The 12,529-nt window shown below is 38.4% G+C and overlaps 1 protein-coding gene across 2 annotated transcripts in view; it reads right to left on the reverse strand.

Annotated features, from left to right (window-relative positions):
* Nucleotides 1-542: 542 nt before the first annotated feature.
* Topors (Topoisomerase I-interacting protein) overlaps nucleotides 543-12,529 on the reverse strand; it is a 31,524-nt gene continuing 19,537 nt past the window's right edge. The window contains exons 4-6 of one of the 2 annotated variants that reach the window (XM_073957545.1): nucleotides 8,229-8,611; nucleotides 5,888-8,147; nucleotides 543-1,227 (exon numbers count right to left, since the gene is read on the reverse strand). In XM_073957545.1, coding sequence (XP_073813646.1) covers nucleotides 5,893-8,147; nucleotides 8,229-8,611 — 2,638 coding nt within the window. In that variant the 3' untranslated portion in view covers nucleotides 543-1,227; nucleotides 5,888-5,892. Of the gene's footprint in view, nucleotides 1,228-5,887; nucleotides 8,612-12,529 lie in introns of both variants that reach the window. The other variant, XM_073957544.1, reaches the window with a different exon arrangement.

Here is a 12,529-nt window from a genome sequence, read left to right on the forward strand (position 1 = left end):
ATAAAACACACCGTTATTTTTTTAAATACATGAACATAGGTATGTATTTGTTTTCACTTTCACGTTTGCTCCAATATGAATGTGTGTTCTTTGTTGTGTATGTATATATGTTTATTGTTTTATATTATGTAAAGTGTTAAAGTTCAATCGTTTGTAAATTATAGCTTATAAAACTTAGAACGGTGAAAGCATTTTATTATATTTTAATAGTACAATATCTTTATAATAGTATGAACAGTGGTGAATGATTCCAAACACGAAAGGAACAACCAATCATTTATTTATTTGTTTATGTTTTCCAAATATACGCACACACACTCACACATTTAACATTATAGGTTTTGTTCATTTGAAATTTGCATCAAGGATTAAAGAAGTTGTTGTGCTGAAAATTAAATAAAACCTTTTCACAACACCATCATATTTAGCATTTATGTACAATAGAGTCCCCCGCCATAAAAGGTCTTTTCATTTGATTTTTTTTTCCTTTTACTTGTTCGTTGATTGTTTTATAAAAAATGATGAGAATTCATTTGATCAAATGTTTTGTAAAATAATAGCAATTATTATTTAAGTATTCATTTATAATTAAGTGGGCCAAATATTCAAAGAACTGGGGACAAATTTATGGAACAAATTCTAAAATATAAATTATATTTATTTTTGTTGTGTGCAATTGCAGGATGGAGAGGCTTCTTCTGTCTTATGTGGCTGTGAGATGACATACAAAAATATTTTGTATTTTGATTTCCAGTTGTACACTATACAAAACATAACTTAAAATTTCTATTGACAACTTATCGTTACTTACTAATAAGAATAATTATGTATATAGATTTGTGTTCAAACTTAAATTAAATTAAACTAAGGATTGTGGTTTGTTTCAACTCTCGAGAGAGAATCAAATTTGAATGAAGCATTTGAAGTTTGTAAGGTATGGTATGTAAGCATTGCTGTTTAACTTTTTCTTTTTCTTGCAATTTGTAAAATTCTATTTGCCACATGCATATGCACATATACATACATATGTATGTGTTCACATTGCTATGGATAGATATAAAATTAATCTATTATGTTTATGTGTCTATGGATTTCCGTGCTATTAGTGAGTTTTTTCTTCAGTTTCTATCGTTTTCGGATATTTGATGGATGCCATAAAAAATTGGACAAAGTTTGGTTTATTCTATTTCATTATATTGGAATTAAAGTATAGATGATTATTTTACCCTGAAAGTAGAAGAAAAGATATTGTAAGTAAAAATATAAAAGTAAAATAAGAAAGTAATATAGTATCACACAAAAACCACAAAATAAATTTAGCTGGAAAAAATACAAAATACAAAGAAACTCCGGACCGCATGTTTAAAAAAACGCTATGCTATGTTTGCGGTTATTGTACGTACATACCATAGTCTATGGAAAGATATAACGATGACCTACATACTCAAAGCTAGTTAACCGAGTCAACCGTTAACTAAAGACTATAGACCTTAACCTTAACCTTTCTTCCTTTCCTTTGAAAACGATCGAAATGTTACTAAACCTAAAAAATTGGAACAGTAAATTGTGGACAATGGTTCAAGCGTTATCGAACCCTGCGGAAAAAGATAATGAGTTCTGAGATCCGAGGAGGTGGGCAGGTTATTTTTAACCGACAATTTATGGAATAGCAGTTGTCGGATACCTACAGGGTAGTCCCGGTTCCCATAATGCCAGCAAAGTTGAATCAACCAGCTCGATATCACTTTTTTCGCCAGTTGCGAAGATTTTGAGGCTAACTAACACCTGTGTCAGGCTAAATCCATACCTCATTGTGATACGCAGTTGATAAATATAAAAAACAACGCAGGCCTGCTTGTCAGGAGGGATCCTCATGATCTATAGCGGGAGTTTCTAAGCTATAAAAAAGAGAACCTCTTGATCAACAGGCATATAAAGCAGACATGAATATTCGGAATAGGTCATCACATGTCAATACTGCCCGCAGATGAACAGCAGGTACCTTGAAAAATTAAGATAAACTGTAAGCGGATATGAACATAATCATTTCCTACAACAATATCCTCCAGCGGTTACGGATATCGAGAGAACCCTACCCAGATGCACCAGAACCATACTTGCGCAACTGATATCAGCCTACTCAACCATCCTCAACATGTACAAACACGGAATACTCCAAAGTGTAGAGTACATTTGCCCATGGTGCAGGGAGGAATGTATGGGGGCAGCAGTCAGGTGTGGAAATGCCGAGATAGAGATGCTGAACGTATACATCCCGCCGAGAAATAGCTGTATGTCGAATTACGAGCGTGACACTAGCCCGCTTTTGGAAGGTCCCGGGGGCTTTAATGCGCATTATGAGATATGGCACTCGGTCGTCGGAAACGACCAGAGGGCTACAGCGCACGGTTAATGAGGACGCCCCTACCAGAAATAGAGGAGAGCGCATAGTTCGCCAGACATAACGCACAGTTCGCCAGACATAACCACATCTGAACGCCGCACCTACGTCATTCATACGACAGCTGATTGGCCGAGTTTCAGAAAGTTCACCAATCACCACTTCAGAGAACTGCCCAATCCTTCTGATGTCGGGTATCGGAAAGGACGTTCCGAGATGTCATTACTGTTGCAGCCGCTCGCCATGCTGGTCGAATACCCGAAGTAAGACCAAACTTCCCAGCAGAGTCAGGGAGCTGACACTGGAAATTAACAGGCTGGTCGGCGACCATAAGCGGAACAAGTAGTTAAATCATCTGAAGAGTTGCAATATTGGAGCCGGTATACGTGAATTGTGGGCAACGGTTAAGTCACTCTCGAACCCTGGAAGAAGAGAAGATAGGACCTCAGTCACGACGTTACGTTGACTGACCCGAAGAGGTGAGCAATAGGGGTATAACAACAAAAAAATACCACGCACGCCAGTGCCATGTGCGGAATATTGGCCTGATAACGAAAACGCGTGTTTTAGTTCGATTCGGTGAAAAAAGTTTCCGCACCGACTGCGATTACTAAAGCCCTTTTGATATTTTTTCTATTTAAAAATTTAAATTTGCTTTGTTTGAATAAATATTTATAGAAAACAAATACAATTCTCATAGGCAAATTCATTAAAAACAGTCGGTTACTTTCGCGAATTCGTTACAAATGACCACATATTCCCTTGTCCGATAGGTACAGTAAATATGAACATAAAATTCGCGAGTTTATAAAGAAAAACAAAAAATGTCAATATTGTCAAAAGTGCATTAAATGCTCTGAAATATCGCGATTTGATAACTAATTGGTCCAGAATGGTTCGAGATTGATTTTAAATTAGATTAAAACTATTAATAAGTTAATACGAAAAGCGTATATGTCAGTATAACAAATAAAATTAAATAATGCATTACTGAACTTCAATGCATTTGGTGCGGAAACTTTTTTTGCGATAGAGAAAAAAATCATCAATCGACAGTTTGTCGAGCACCCCGAGAGTGACAGGGCAAAGAGAAGAGTGTTACGTCGCATCAGATCTCTTCTTGGTAATGCTGAAGCAGATGGATGAGCCGGGAGTGGAGTATCTCACCAAAGTTCTCAACTTGTCGCTAGCCACCCTCATTGTCCCGAAGTCTGAAAAATGGGCAGGGTGTTCCCGCTACGGAAGCAGACAAGGATGCCAGCAAAAGTGAATCGTACAGGCCGATTTCGCCTTTGTCGCCCGTAGCAAAGACCCTTGAGGCCTTAGTCCTCCCCAGTATCGGAAATAGCTATCAAGTTGCCGATCATCAGCATGGATTCCATAAGTAGAACATACATTTGTCAAGGACTTAACCAGAGAGCGCCGTGTGATAGAACAGTGATGGTGGCGCTTGACTTATCAAAGGCCTTTGATAATCAGGCACTCCACGCTGTTTGAGGACATTGAGCAGACAACCCTCCGGCCAAGCTTGAATAGTCAACTATACGTGTGGAATTCAGGAACAAGAAGTCCAAACCTCGTAGTGTGAAACAGGGACTTCCTCAAGGTGGGGTTATATCTCCGGAACTGTTTAACCTCTACCTCTCCTGTATTCCGCCCCCTCCAGACGGCATCGAGAACGTAACGTATGCGGATGATTGCACGATCCTGGCGTCTGGTACCATCCCTGATGGCATCTGTAATAGACTGAATTCCTATTTAACCGATCTTACCACCTTTTTCCACTCGAGGGATATGCAGATTTCTGTTCACCACATGGACAGCGCAGTTTGGAAGAGAGTTGAATGTCGTACTCGACGGTACCAGAATTCCGACCACTAACTGCCCCAACATTTAGGGGTCTCATTCGACACTACATTCAAGTAGTGCGCGAAGGCCACAGCTATCTGTGACAAACTGAAAAGCAAGAACAAGGTCCTCAAGTGCCTAGCCGGCAGCACTTGGGGCGCAGATAAAGAAACCTTGTTGTTGACCACATATAACGCGATAGGTCCGTCTGTGGTAAGCTATGCGGCTCCAGTTTGGTCCCAGGGATTATGTGATACGAATTGGAAAAGATTCAAACCTGTCGGAATGCCGCCCTGAGAACAACAACAGGTTGCCTCCGAAAGCCTTCAGTGGACTATATACATGAGGAGGTAACGATTCTTCCAGTGCAGCAACAAAATGAGATGCTTTCGGTGCAGTACTTGCTTGGGTGTTACCGTGAGAGCCATCCCAATCACCATCTGGTTTTAGGCCCGACACATTCAGGCACATCAGGAAGGATATCCACGCTCTCGAGGGATAGGTCCAACGATACAGGAGAGAACCCCTAGATCACAAGCATATTAAGTCGGTTTATGTAGCATTCACATGGATGCAGTTGCTAAGGACATAAGCAAATATAGTGTGAATTAAATCCTCGGAGTACATACCCATCTATCGCAGCTGAGGAGCGTCAGCTACACCGACAAATCGGAGTAGTTTTTCTCAACTACCCTCGAAATATTGCAGTCGCCTAAATTCTTATTGGGAGGAAATCGATCGCGCCGTGCAAGACATCTGTCCAGTATGCGGCATGGACCCGAACGACATAAAGCACCTTTTCAAGTGTCCCGCCAAACATCCGATCGAAGCTGCCACATTCCTGGAACTGGAAATAGACCCAGAGCCAGATTGAACAGAAGAACAACAACATGGTTCAGGCAAGTATCTCACGATACAAAGCACTTATTCGCGTTCCACGCAGATCCTACAGATTTGCGGATTATGGATTTGTGGAATAGGCATAGATTGATTTTTGGAATAGGCTAATACCCCCCGGTTACACTTAACCGGATTAACCCAGTGGGTTTGAATTTCAAATGTCAATTCCATAGCTCAAACGTCAAATAAATCCACTCGAAGTGGGTTAACCCGGCAAAAACCTTTAGTGTAATCGTACTATAAACCAGATTTAACAACTCGAGTTATTATCGCCAGCTTCCCTCTCTTACCCTTGGTCGTTTAAACGCCACAAAAAAATTGACGTAAAACTCGGATATTTTCGTGTGGTTTTTTGCATTTTGTTATAGTATTGTGTGTTATATGTCATTCCACGCTTATAAAGCTTCCTTTGGCTTACGCATTTCCAAGCATTTGATTAGCATTCGCTTTAGAAACATTTGAATCTGCAACAAATAACGATTTTATTAATTTTGAGAGGTGTTCGAATGTGATCTTTGCATACTGCACATATACAAATACCGTTTTTATTCCTTATATAGGCCTTCCAGTAACACTTATATGTATATACATACATACCTTCCGCCACATTTTAAATACATATATCTAGCACGCAAAGAAAGCGAAGGTCCAACTTAAAATTGAAATGTTTTAGCATTTCTTTTTTTCTACATTTAATTTTACTTCGAAAACAGAACACAAATACATATACATACTCACATAATTTATAAATGATAACTCGTAAAGTCATTGGTAAAGGTGCTACTGCTACTACTGCTCGATGTTGTAGTAGTTGATGATACTGAACTTTCCGAACTACTACTATTCATTGTATTGTCGTCAGCAAAATCGGCAGTACTGAAGGAAGAAGACTGAGTAGTATAAAAACTAACGGCAGCTGGTGAAATCTGTTCGGCAGCATCGTTCAATATTGTATCAGTTGTTGTTGTATTGCTCATACTAGTCCCATCGAAAACATTCGATTCGTGGGAAATATTCATATTTAATATTGTTTCAGTTTCATGTACATTATCTTCGTCACCTTCCTCATCATCGTCGTCTTCTTCATTTTCGAGTTTTATATCTTCATGGTCTTCATTGTGTTCTGTGGGTGAATATAAATTGGTTGTTTCATTACTATATTCATTGTCCCCATTTGCCTCTGTGTTGCCTTCTTTTTCTAAGTCCTCTGGGTCTTCCCTCTCCTCCTTTTTTATATTATCAATTGGATTTTGGACATTATCTGAACTTTCAGCAGATTCGTTAGAATTCTCTTTTTTTATGGCATTCTCAGAATTAACGGTAATTGTAGTTTTACTTATGTGACGGCTGTGACCAGCAGCATTGCTATCAATATCATCATCAGATGAACTACGCATTTCAAGGGCACATTCCACAACGGTGGGCATATTTGAGGTGGTGTTATAATCACAGGATGTTGTATGAAGACTTTCTTCGGTTTGAGTTAAACTAGGATTGGTTGTGGCTTTTTTATTAGAACTTTCTGGAGGATCTGCATCTTCGTCATGTAAACGACCACTGTTTGGTGATTCGGGGCTTTCATTGCTCGTGGAATTTTTCGAAATCTTTGTTTTCAACTCACTTAAGTTCAAGTTATCGCTTTCGTCGCTCGAACTTCCACTATTCTTGAAGGCGTACTTTTCATTTTCAAGCAACTCACCATCTCTTTGTGATTCACAGGGATCCAATTTAGGTTGTTTACCGTCGTTCGACTGTTTGTGTGACGTTTTTCGTAACCTTCGTTTGCGTCCATTACTTGTGAGGGCAATTTTAGCTTGCTGCTGTTGCTGTTTTCGAAGAGGTTCATTGACGGCTTTTACTCGCCAGGAATTTTCTCCCTCACTTTGGTTGTCATCATCAGTTTGGTTATTCGCACGGGATTTCTGTAGAGTTTCCTGTTGTCTATTTATTCGACCATGCACTGCCATAACCAGGGCAAAATTCTTTCCCATGTGGCCGTTATCATCTTCATCGTCGTCGTCATCCTCGCCGTTATCATCTTCTTCGCCTGTTGAATCATAGTTATTACTGGCTTTCCTTCGCTTTGTTGTTGACGAGCTGCTACATTTGCTTCTCCTCCTTTTTGATTTTGTAACTCTTCTACGCTTTTTCGCATTTCGTTTTTGATTGGCCGACAGCGTAAATTCCTCGTCGCTTGATGAGTCGCTTGTTATCCCACTGCCTACAGTTGAAAATGAAGATAGCGAAGACCAAGAGTCGAAACTGCTGGAGTGGCTACTTTCGCTGGGCATTCGTTTACCCCGACGTTTTGGTGGATTGGCCTGATTCGTGGTGTCTGTTCTGGCATTACGCAGGGAATATTTGGTACGCCTTAATCTCGATTTTTCACTGCTTTGTTGTATTGACAACCTTAAAGCGGCAGATGTACTAGCTCCCACATTGAAAATCTCTGAATTGTTTTGCGTCTCATTCCTTGCTGCATTTGTAGCAGATTGTTGATTACGTTTTTTAGCTTCTACTAAGGCTGTTATTTTAGATCGATTGGATGATGACCGCTTTGTTTTTTCTGTAGCGACGTCTTCGTTGTCCGGTTCTGCTTCACTTGTACTGAAAGTGGTTTTATTTAAGGGCTTAGTTTCCTCAACAAATACCACATCGGAATCGGATGCCGAGTCTAAGCTAACCATTTCTGGTGTTCGCAAATGTGGTGGTTTACGTTCTAGGACAAATTCACATTCATCACTGCTACCTGAAGTTAGTTCGATGTTTTCGGTAACTGTTGGCTGATTTGAATTCGAAGCCCCAGTTTCTGTATTGTTGTTACCAAATACTGCGGAATCAACGGGAGCAGATTCCTCGGGGTCATTTCTTAAGTCAATCACCAAACTAACTCCATCTTGTACAACGGAACGCACTGAGCCACTTGGTCCGGCTGCTCCATCAACGCCGTGACGTAATGTATTCGTCGATAAGCGATTATGAATTGTCAGATTTATAGCTGTAAAAGAGTTGAGATGAGTATTAAATACTCTGTAATAACTTGGAACATTTTCAACATCATCATTATCAAGAATCCCACCATTTGTCGATACTGCGAAAGATTGTGTAGCAGAATCTTCGGCTACGTCAATTTCATCCGTATCAGTTGTATCATCCGATGATGAGAATTCAATGACGACTTCCTCACTGGATTGTGGTGAGTATTCTACAACTCGATCATAACCAATCATATCGTATGGTGATCTGGCAAAGTTGTTCAATTCGTGTATGAAATGTGCAGTTTTGTTGCCCAAATATGCTTGCAAACGACGACGGAATGCCGGCGAAAGGATATTCATGAGGACTAAGGCCGAATTAATGGATTCTAAAACGGTGTTAACGTCATGCTGTGACTGTCGCAGCAAACACTGCAAATCACGATTAATCCACGGCATTAGGCGATGTATTTGTGCTGGATTATCCCTGAAAATAGAAAGTAAAGACATTAGATACAATGCAATGTAATGGACTTTATAAAAGTATAGTACTAATCTAAATGGGTTCTGATGGGTTTAAATTAAAAATTTTGCGACTTGTGTTTCCCCATGTTTGTGTCTATGTTGTTCATATCGTGAATTCTATCTTGACTACGTCGGTGTTTCCTTCTGATTGGAAGATAACAAAAATTGTGCCAATTCCTAAAAATGGTGGCACTGGCGATTTGAAGCCTATTTCGATTACGCTCATTAGGTCTAAAATGATGGAATATGTGATGAAGAAGCAAATGCTTGAATATTTGGATAGTTCGTCTCTCGCCAACATGGCTTTCAGTGTAATCGCAGCACCACATCATTGCTTGTTGGGATGACTGATAACATAAGGAAAAGGGTCAGTGATGGTGGTTGTTGCGTTCTTTTGTCGATGGATCTCGAAAAGGCTTTCGAATTAATTAATTACGCTACCTTGACTGAGAAGTTTTTTACTCATTTTATATTCTCCTCCTCTTCTTGTAGACTAATGTAATCTTAACTGTGTTGTAGGAAACAATATGTTAGTAGTAGTAATTGTACGTCCAGTATTATGTCTGTGAGTAGTGGGGTACCACAAGGTTCTGCCCTGGGTCCCTTGCCGTGCATAATGTATATTAATGATCTGTTTAGTTGCAGGAATTACTGACGATGTTTAGCTGCTGTTTTTGGTGATTTTTTTGTTTTTAAACGTTCTTCAAAATACTATAAATTTCATGTTAATGGATTGAGTGTTAATGCGAATAAAACAAAGGCAACGCATTTTGGCAATATCCCCGAAGGTTCAATAGCTATTTCCATCTACATATATTAATGTTATAGATTTTGTTAATAAGTTAAATTGTCTGGGTGTTATTGATGAAAAACATTTGACTTTTGAGGCGCATGTTAATATGGTTGTGTCCAAGGTTAACTTTGCACTTAGAAAGTTATTCAACAGCCATACATCACCATCTGTAGCCACACATCACCATACAGTCTCATCCATAACATGCATCTCATCATACGTTTCTTCCACACCATCATCATCTGTATGCACACTAGGGATACGTAAAATCGATTTCAGTTAATCGATTAATCGATTATTAGCCGCAAAATTTCTAAAAATCGTAGTCGACTATTGACTGTGCGAAAACCGGATAATCGATTTTTCTTAATCGACTTTCGAAAGACGGAGTCAACTATTATTCGTAGTCGACCATTAGTCGTAGTCTATTATTATTCGTAGTCGACTATTAATCGTGGACGGTTATTAGTCGTAGTTGACTATTGGGTGTTCTAAAACCGCGTAGTGGACGGTACTTTTTTATACATTTATACATCATGGATCGCATCAACGAAAATGGTCGATTATATTCGATTATAATCGGTTTTCGGCGGTTAACGAATAATCGAAAGTCGACTTTTAGTACACTCTCAAATAATCGACTAACCGAAAATCGAGTTTTAAGTTTTTCACGAAAACCGTATAATCGAAAAACCGATTATTGCATTCCACTGCGTATCCCTAATGCACACATCACCATATAACCATCAGTAACACACCATCACCATCTGCATGCACAAATCATTCCACACCATCATCATCTGTATGCACCCAGTAAACCAAATGTCGGATGTCTGACACGTCTGAACAATTTCGGAAGCAGCGTCGTTCAGATTTCGTTCCGATTTCTAAACGATTTTTCGGTGCGGAAATAGTTCAGATTTTGTACCGATTCCGAAATCGGAACGAATGTCGGAAAGAAATTTCCCAAGGATTTTCTTCAGATTTCGTTACGAAATCGGATCGAAATCGATACGATGTCGCTCCGACATTTCGTTCCGAAATTATGTCAACCACTTCATACAACTTTCGTTAAGATATCGTTACGATTTCGGATCAGACATCGGACGTATCGTCCGAATTTTGTTCCGATTTCGTTAAGATGTCGGTACGATTGGTTTGCTGGGCACACATCACCATATAGCCATCAGTCACACCATATCACCTTATAGCCGCACTACAATCACCCCATACATAACTAGCATCACATCTTACATCTCTACCATACCATCGCCAAATCAATAACCGGATCACCTTTTTAACAACACACATAGCCACATTCTTCATCTACACAAAAAATAACCCAATGTACACACCATCACATCACAACAACATCATCATCTATACAATACACACAATTCAATAGTCAGGATGATCACAATGGACCTCAAGGTCTCCGAGTGGAGTTGCTGCCAGCACGGCAGCTACGCATCCTAAACCTAACCTAACCTAAGTTATACACGTTCTATATCGTGCTGCCTCGTGTTGTAAAAGTCCGCGCTGTTCATGCGTTCATGCCTATGTTTTTGTATGGCATTGAAGTTTTAAGTGGTACATGTGGTTATGTCCTGCGCAAATTGCGTTTAATAAGAGTGGTACGGTATATTTATTCCATAAGTTGGCGTCAGCATATTTCAAGATATGTCGAGAGCTTTCTTGGTTGTAGTTTTCGCAATTTTGTTAATATTAGATGTCTTTTATATTTTTATGCGGGATCACTTCTTTCTTTTAAAACCAAATTGTATACTTATTCCCGATCTCATGATATCTGATTGTAATGCACTCTACGTCAGTAGAATAGAACACCTAAATTTTTGTTAATGTAACCTTATTTATCCCGAACCGAATGAATCAACGTTTTTAATCTTGTGGGATTTAAAGTCTATGATGTTCCATATCAAACACAGAAAAAATTATGTTTCTACCTCTTCGCGAAATGATTTTATGATAATTTTTTTAGTACTATGAAAAATAGACATTTATTTTTGGTCATCAGGATTGAACAGTCACTTTATTTTCTTTCGGTCGATAAAGAAGCGCTTTCTTATCATTTTAACCAAAGAAAACCTATAAATAATTCCGCGGACACAGCGTAAAAGGGTTCAAATTGACAGATAATTGAAACATCTCGGAATATCAATAGGAGTTGAGCAGTTATGTCATATTTCTTAGCAATAAGATAGAATATGACACAGACAACCGCGACGGATACAATCGAGAGCTTCGGATGCTGATAAGATGGAACATTTTTAAAAAATTATGAAAAACTTCAAACTTTCTTCTAAAAACCCTCATGTTTGGGTCAATAAAATGATTTTTCCGCAAACAAGTCGGACGTTTCTTTCCTTTAAATATAAATTCAGATACTAAATTTAATTGTTTGGAGTAGATTATGCTTTAAAAACACTATAAAAACCGTTTAATTAGAAATTCGTTTAATTACCTTTATGTCTTTATTTTAATTTAATTTTTTAATTTAATTTTTATTTGACAAACACAGTAACCTAGCCCATAGGGCCATGAGCGGTTCCAAAAACAGCTATACAATAACTACTCTCAGATACTTATATCTAACAATATTTCTTAGCATATCATGAATAGAATTAAACATAAATAAAAGCAAAAGCATGTAAATTAAGAAATGAAAATATATAACAAAATAATCATTAATAGAATCAGCTATGCAACAATATATCATTACAAACTAAGACAACATTTATGAACGCTGTATTTGATTACGATTAAAATGAGCACATAATTTATTCTTGTAACATTTTAAGGAGGAATTAAATGTCTTGAGACTTGGTGGCAGATTGTTATAAACACGCGAAATTCTAACATAAAACGATTTTTCCAAAAAAGGAGTCAACTGCGGAACAATTATCTGTTTGTTCCTCTCAGAACGAGAAAACGTGAACAGACTCAACACACATAAAGGGGTCTTCAACTTAAAAACCTTATAGAAGAATAACATAGAACGCAAACTCAAAAAATGTTCAAACGTGCAGCCAAGAAACTCTTTCACATAAGGAGAAATATGATCACGAC

This window comes from Musca autumnalis, unplaced genomic scaffold (genome assembly GCF_047663935.1).
Source record: "Musca autumnalis isolate F117 unplaced genomic scaffold, ASM4766393v1 scaffold_5, whole genome shotgun sequence".
Lineage (NCBI taxonomy): Eukaryota > Metazoa > Arthropoda > Insecta > Diptera > Muscidae > Musca > Musca autumnalis.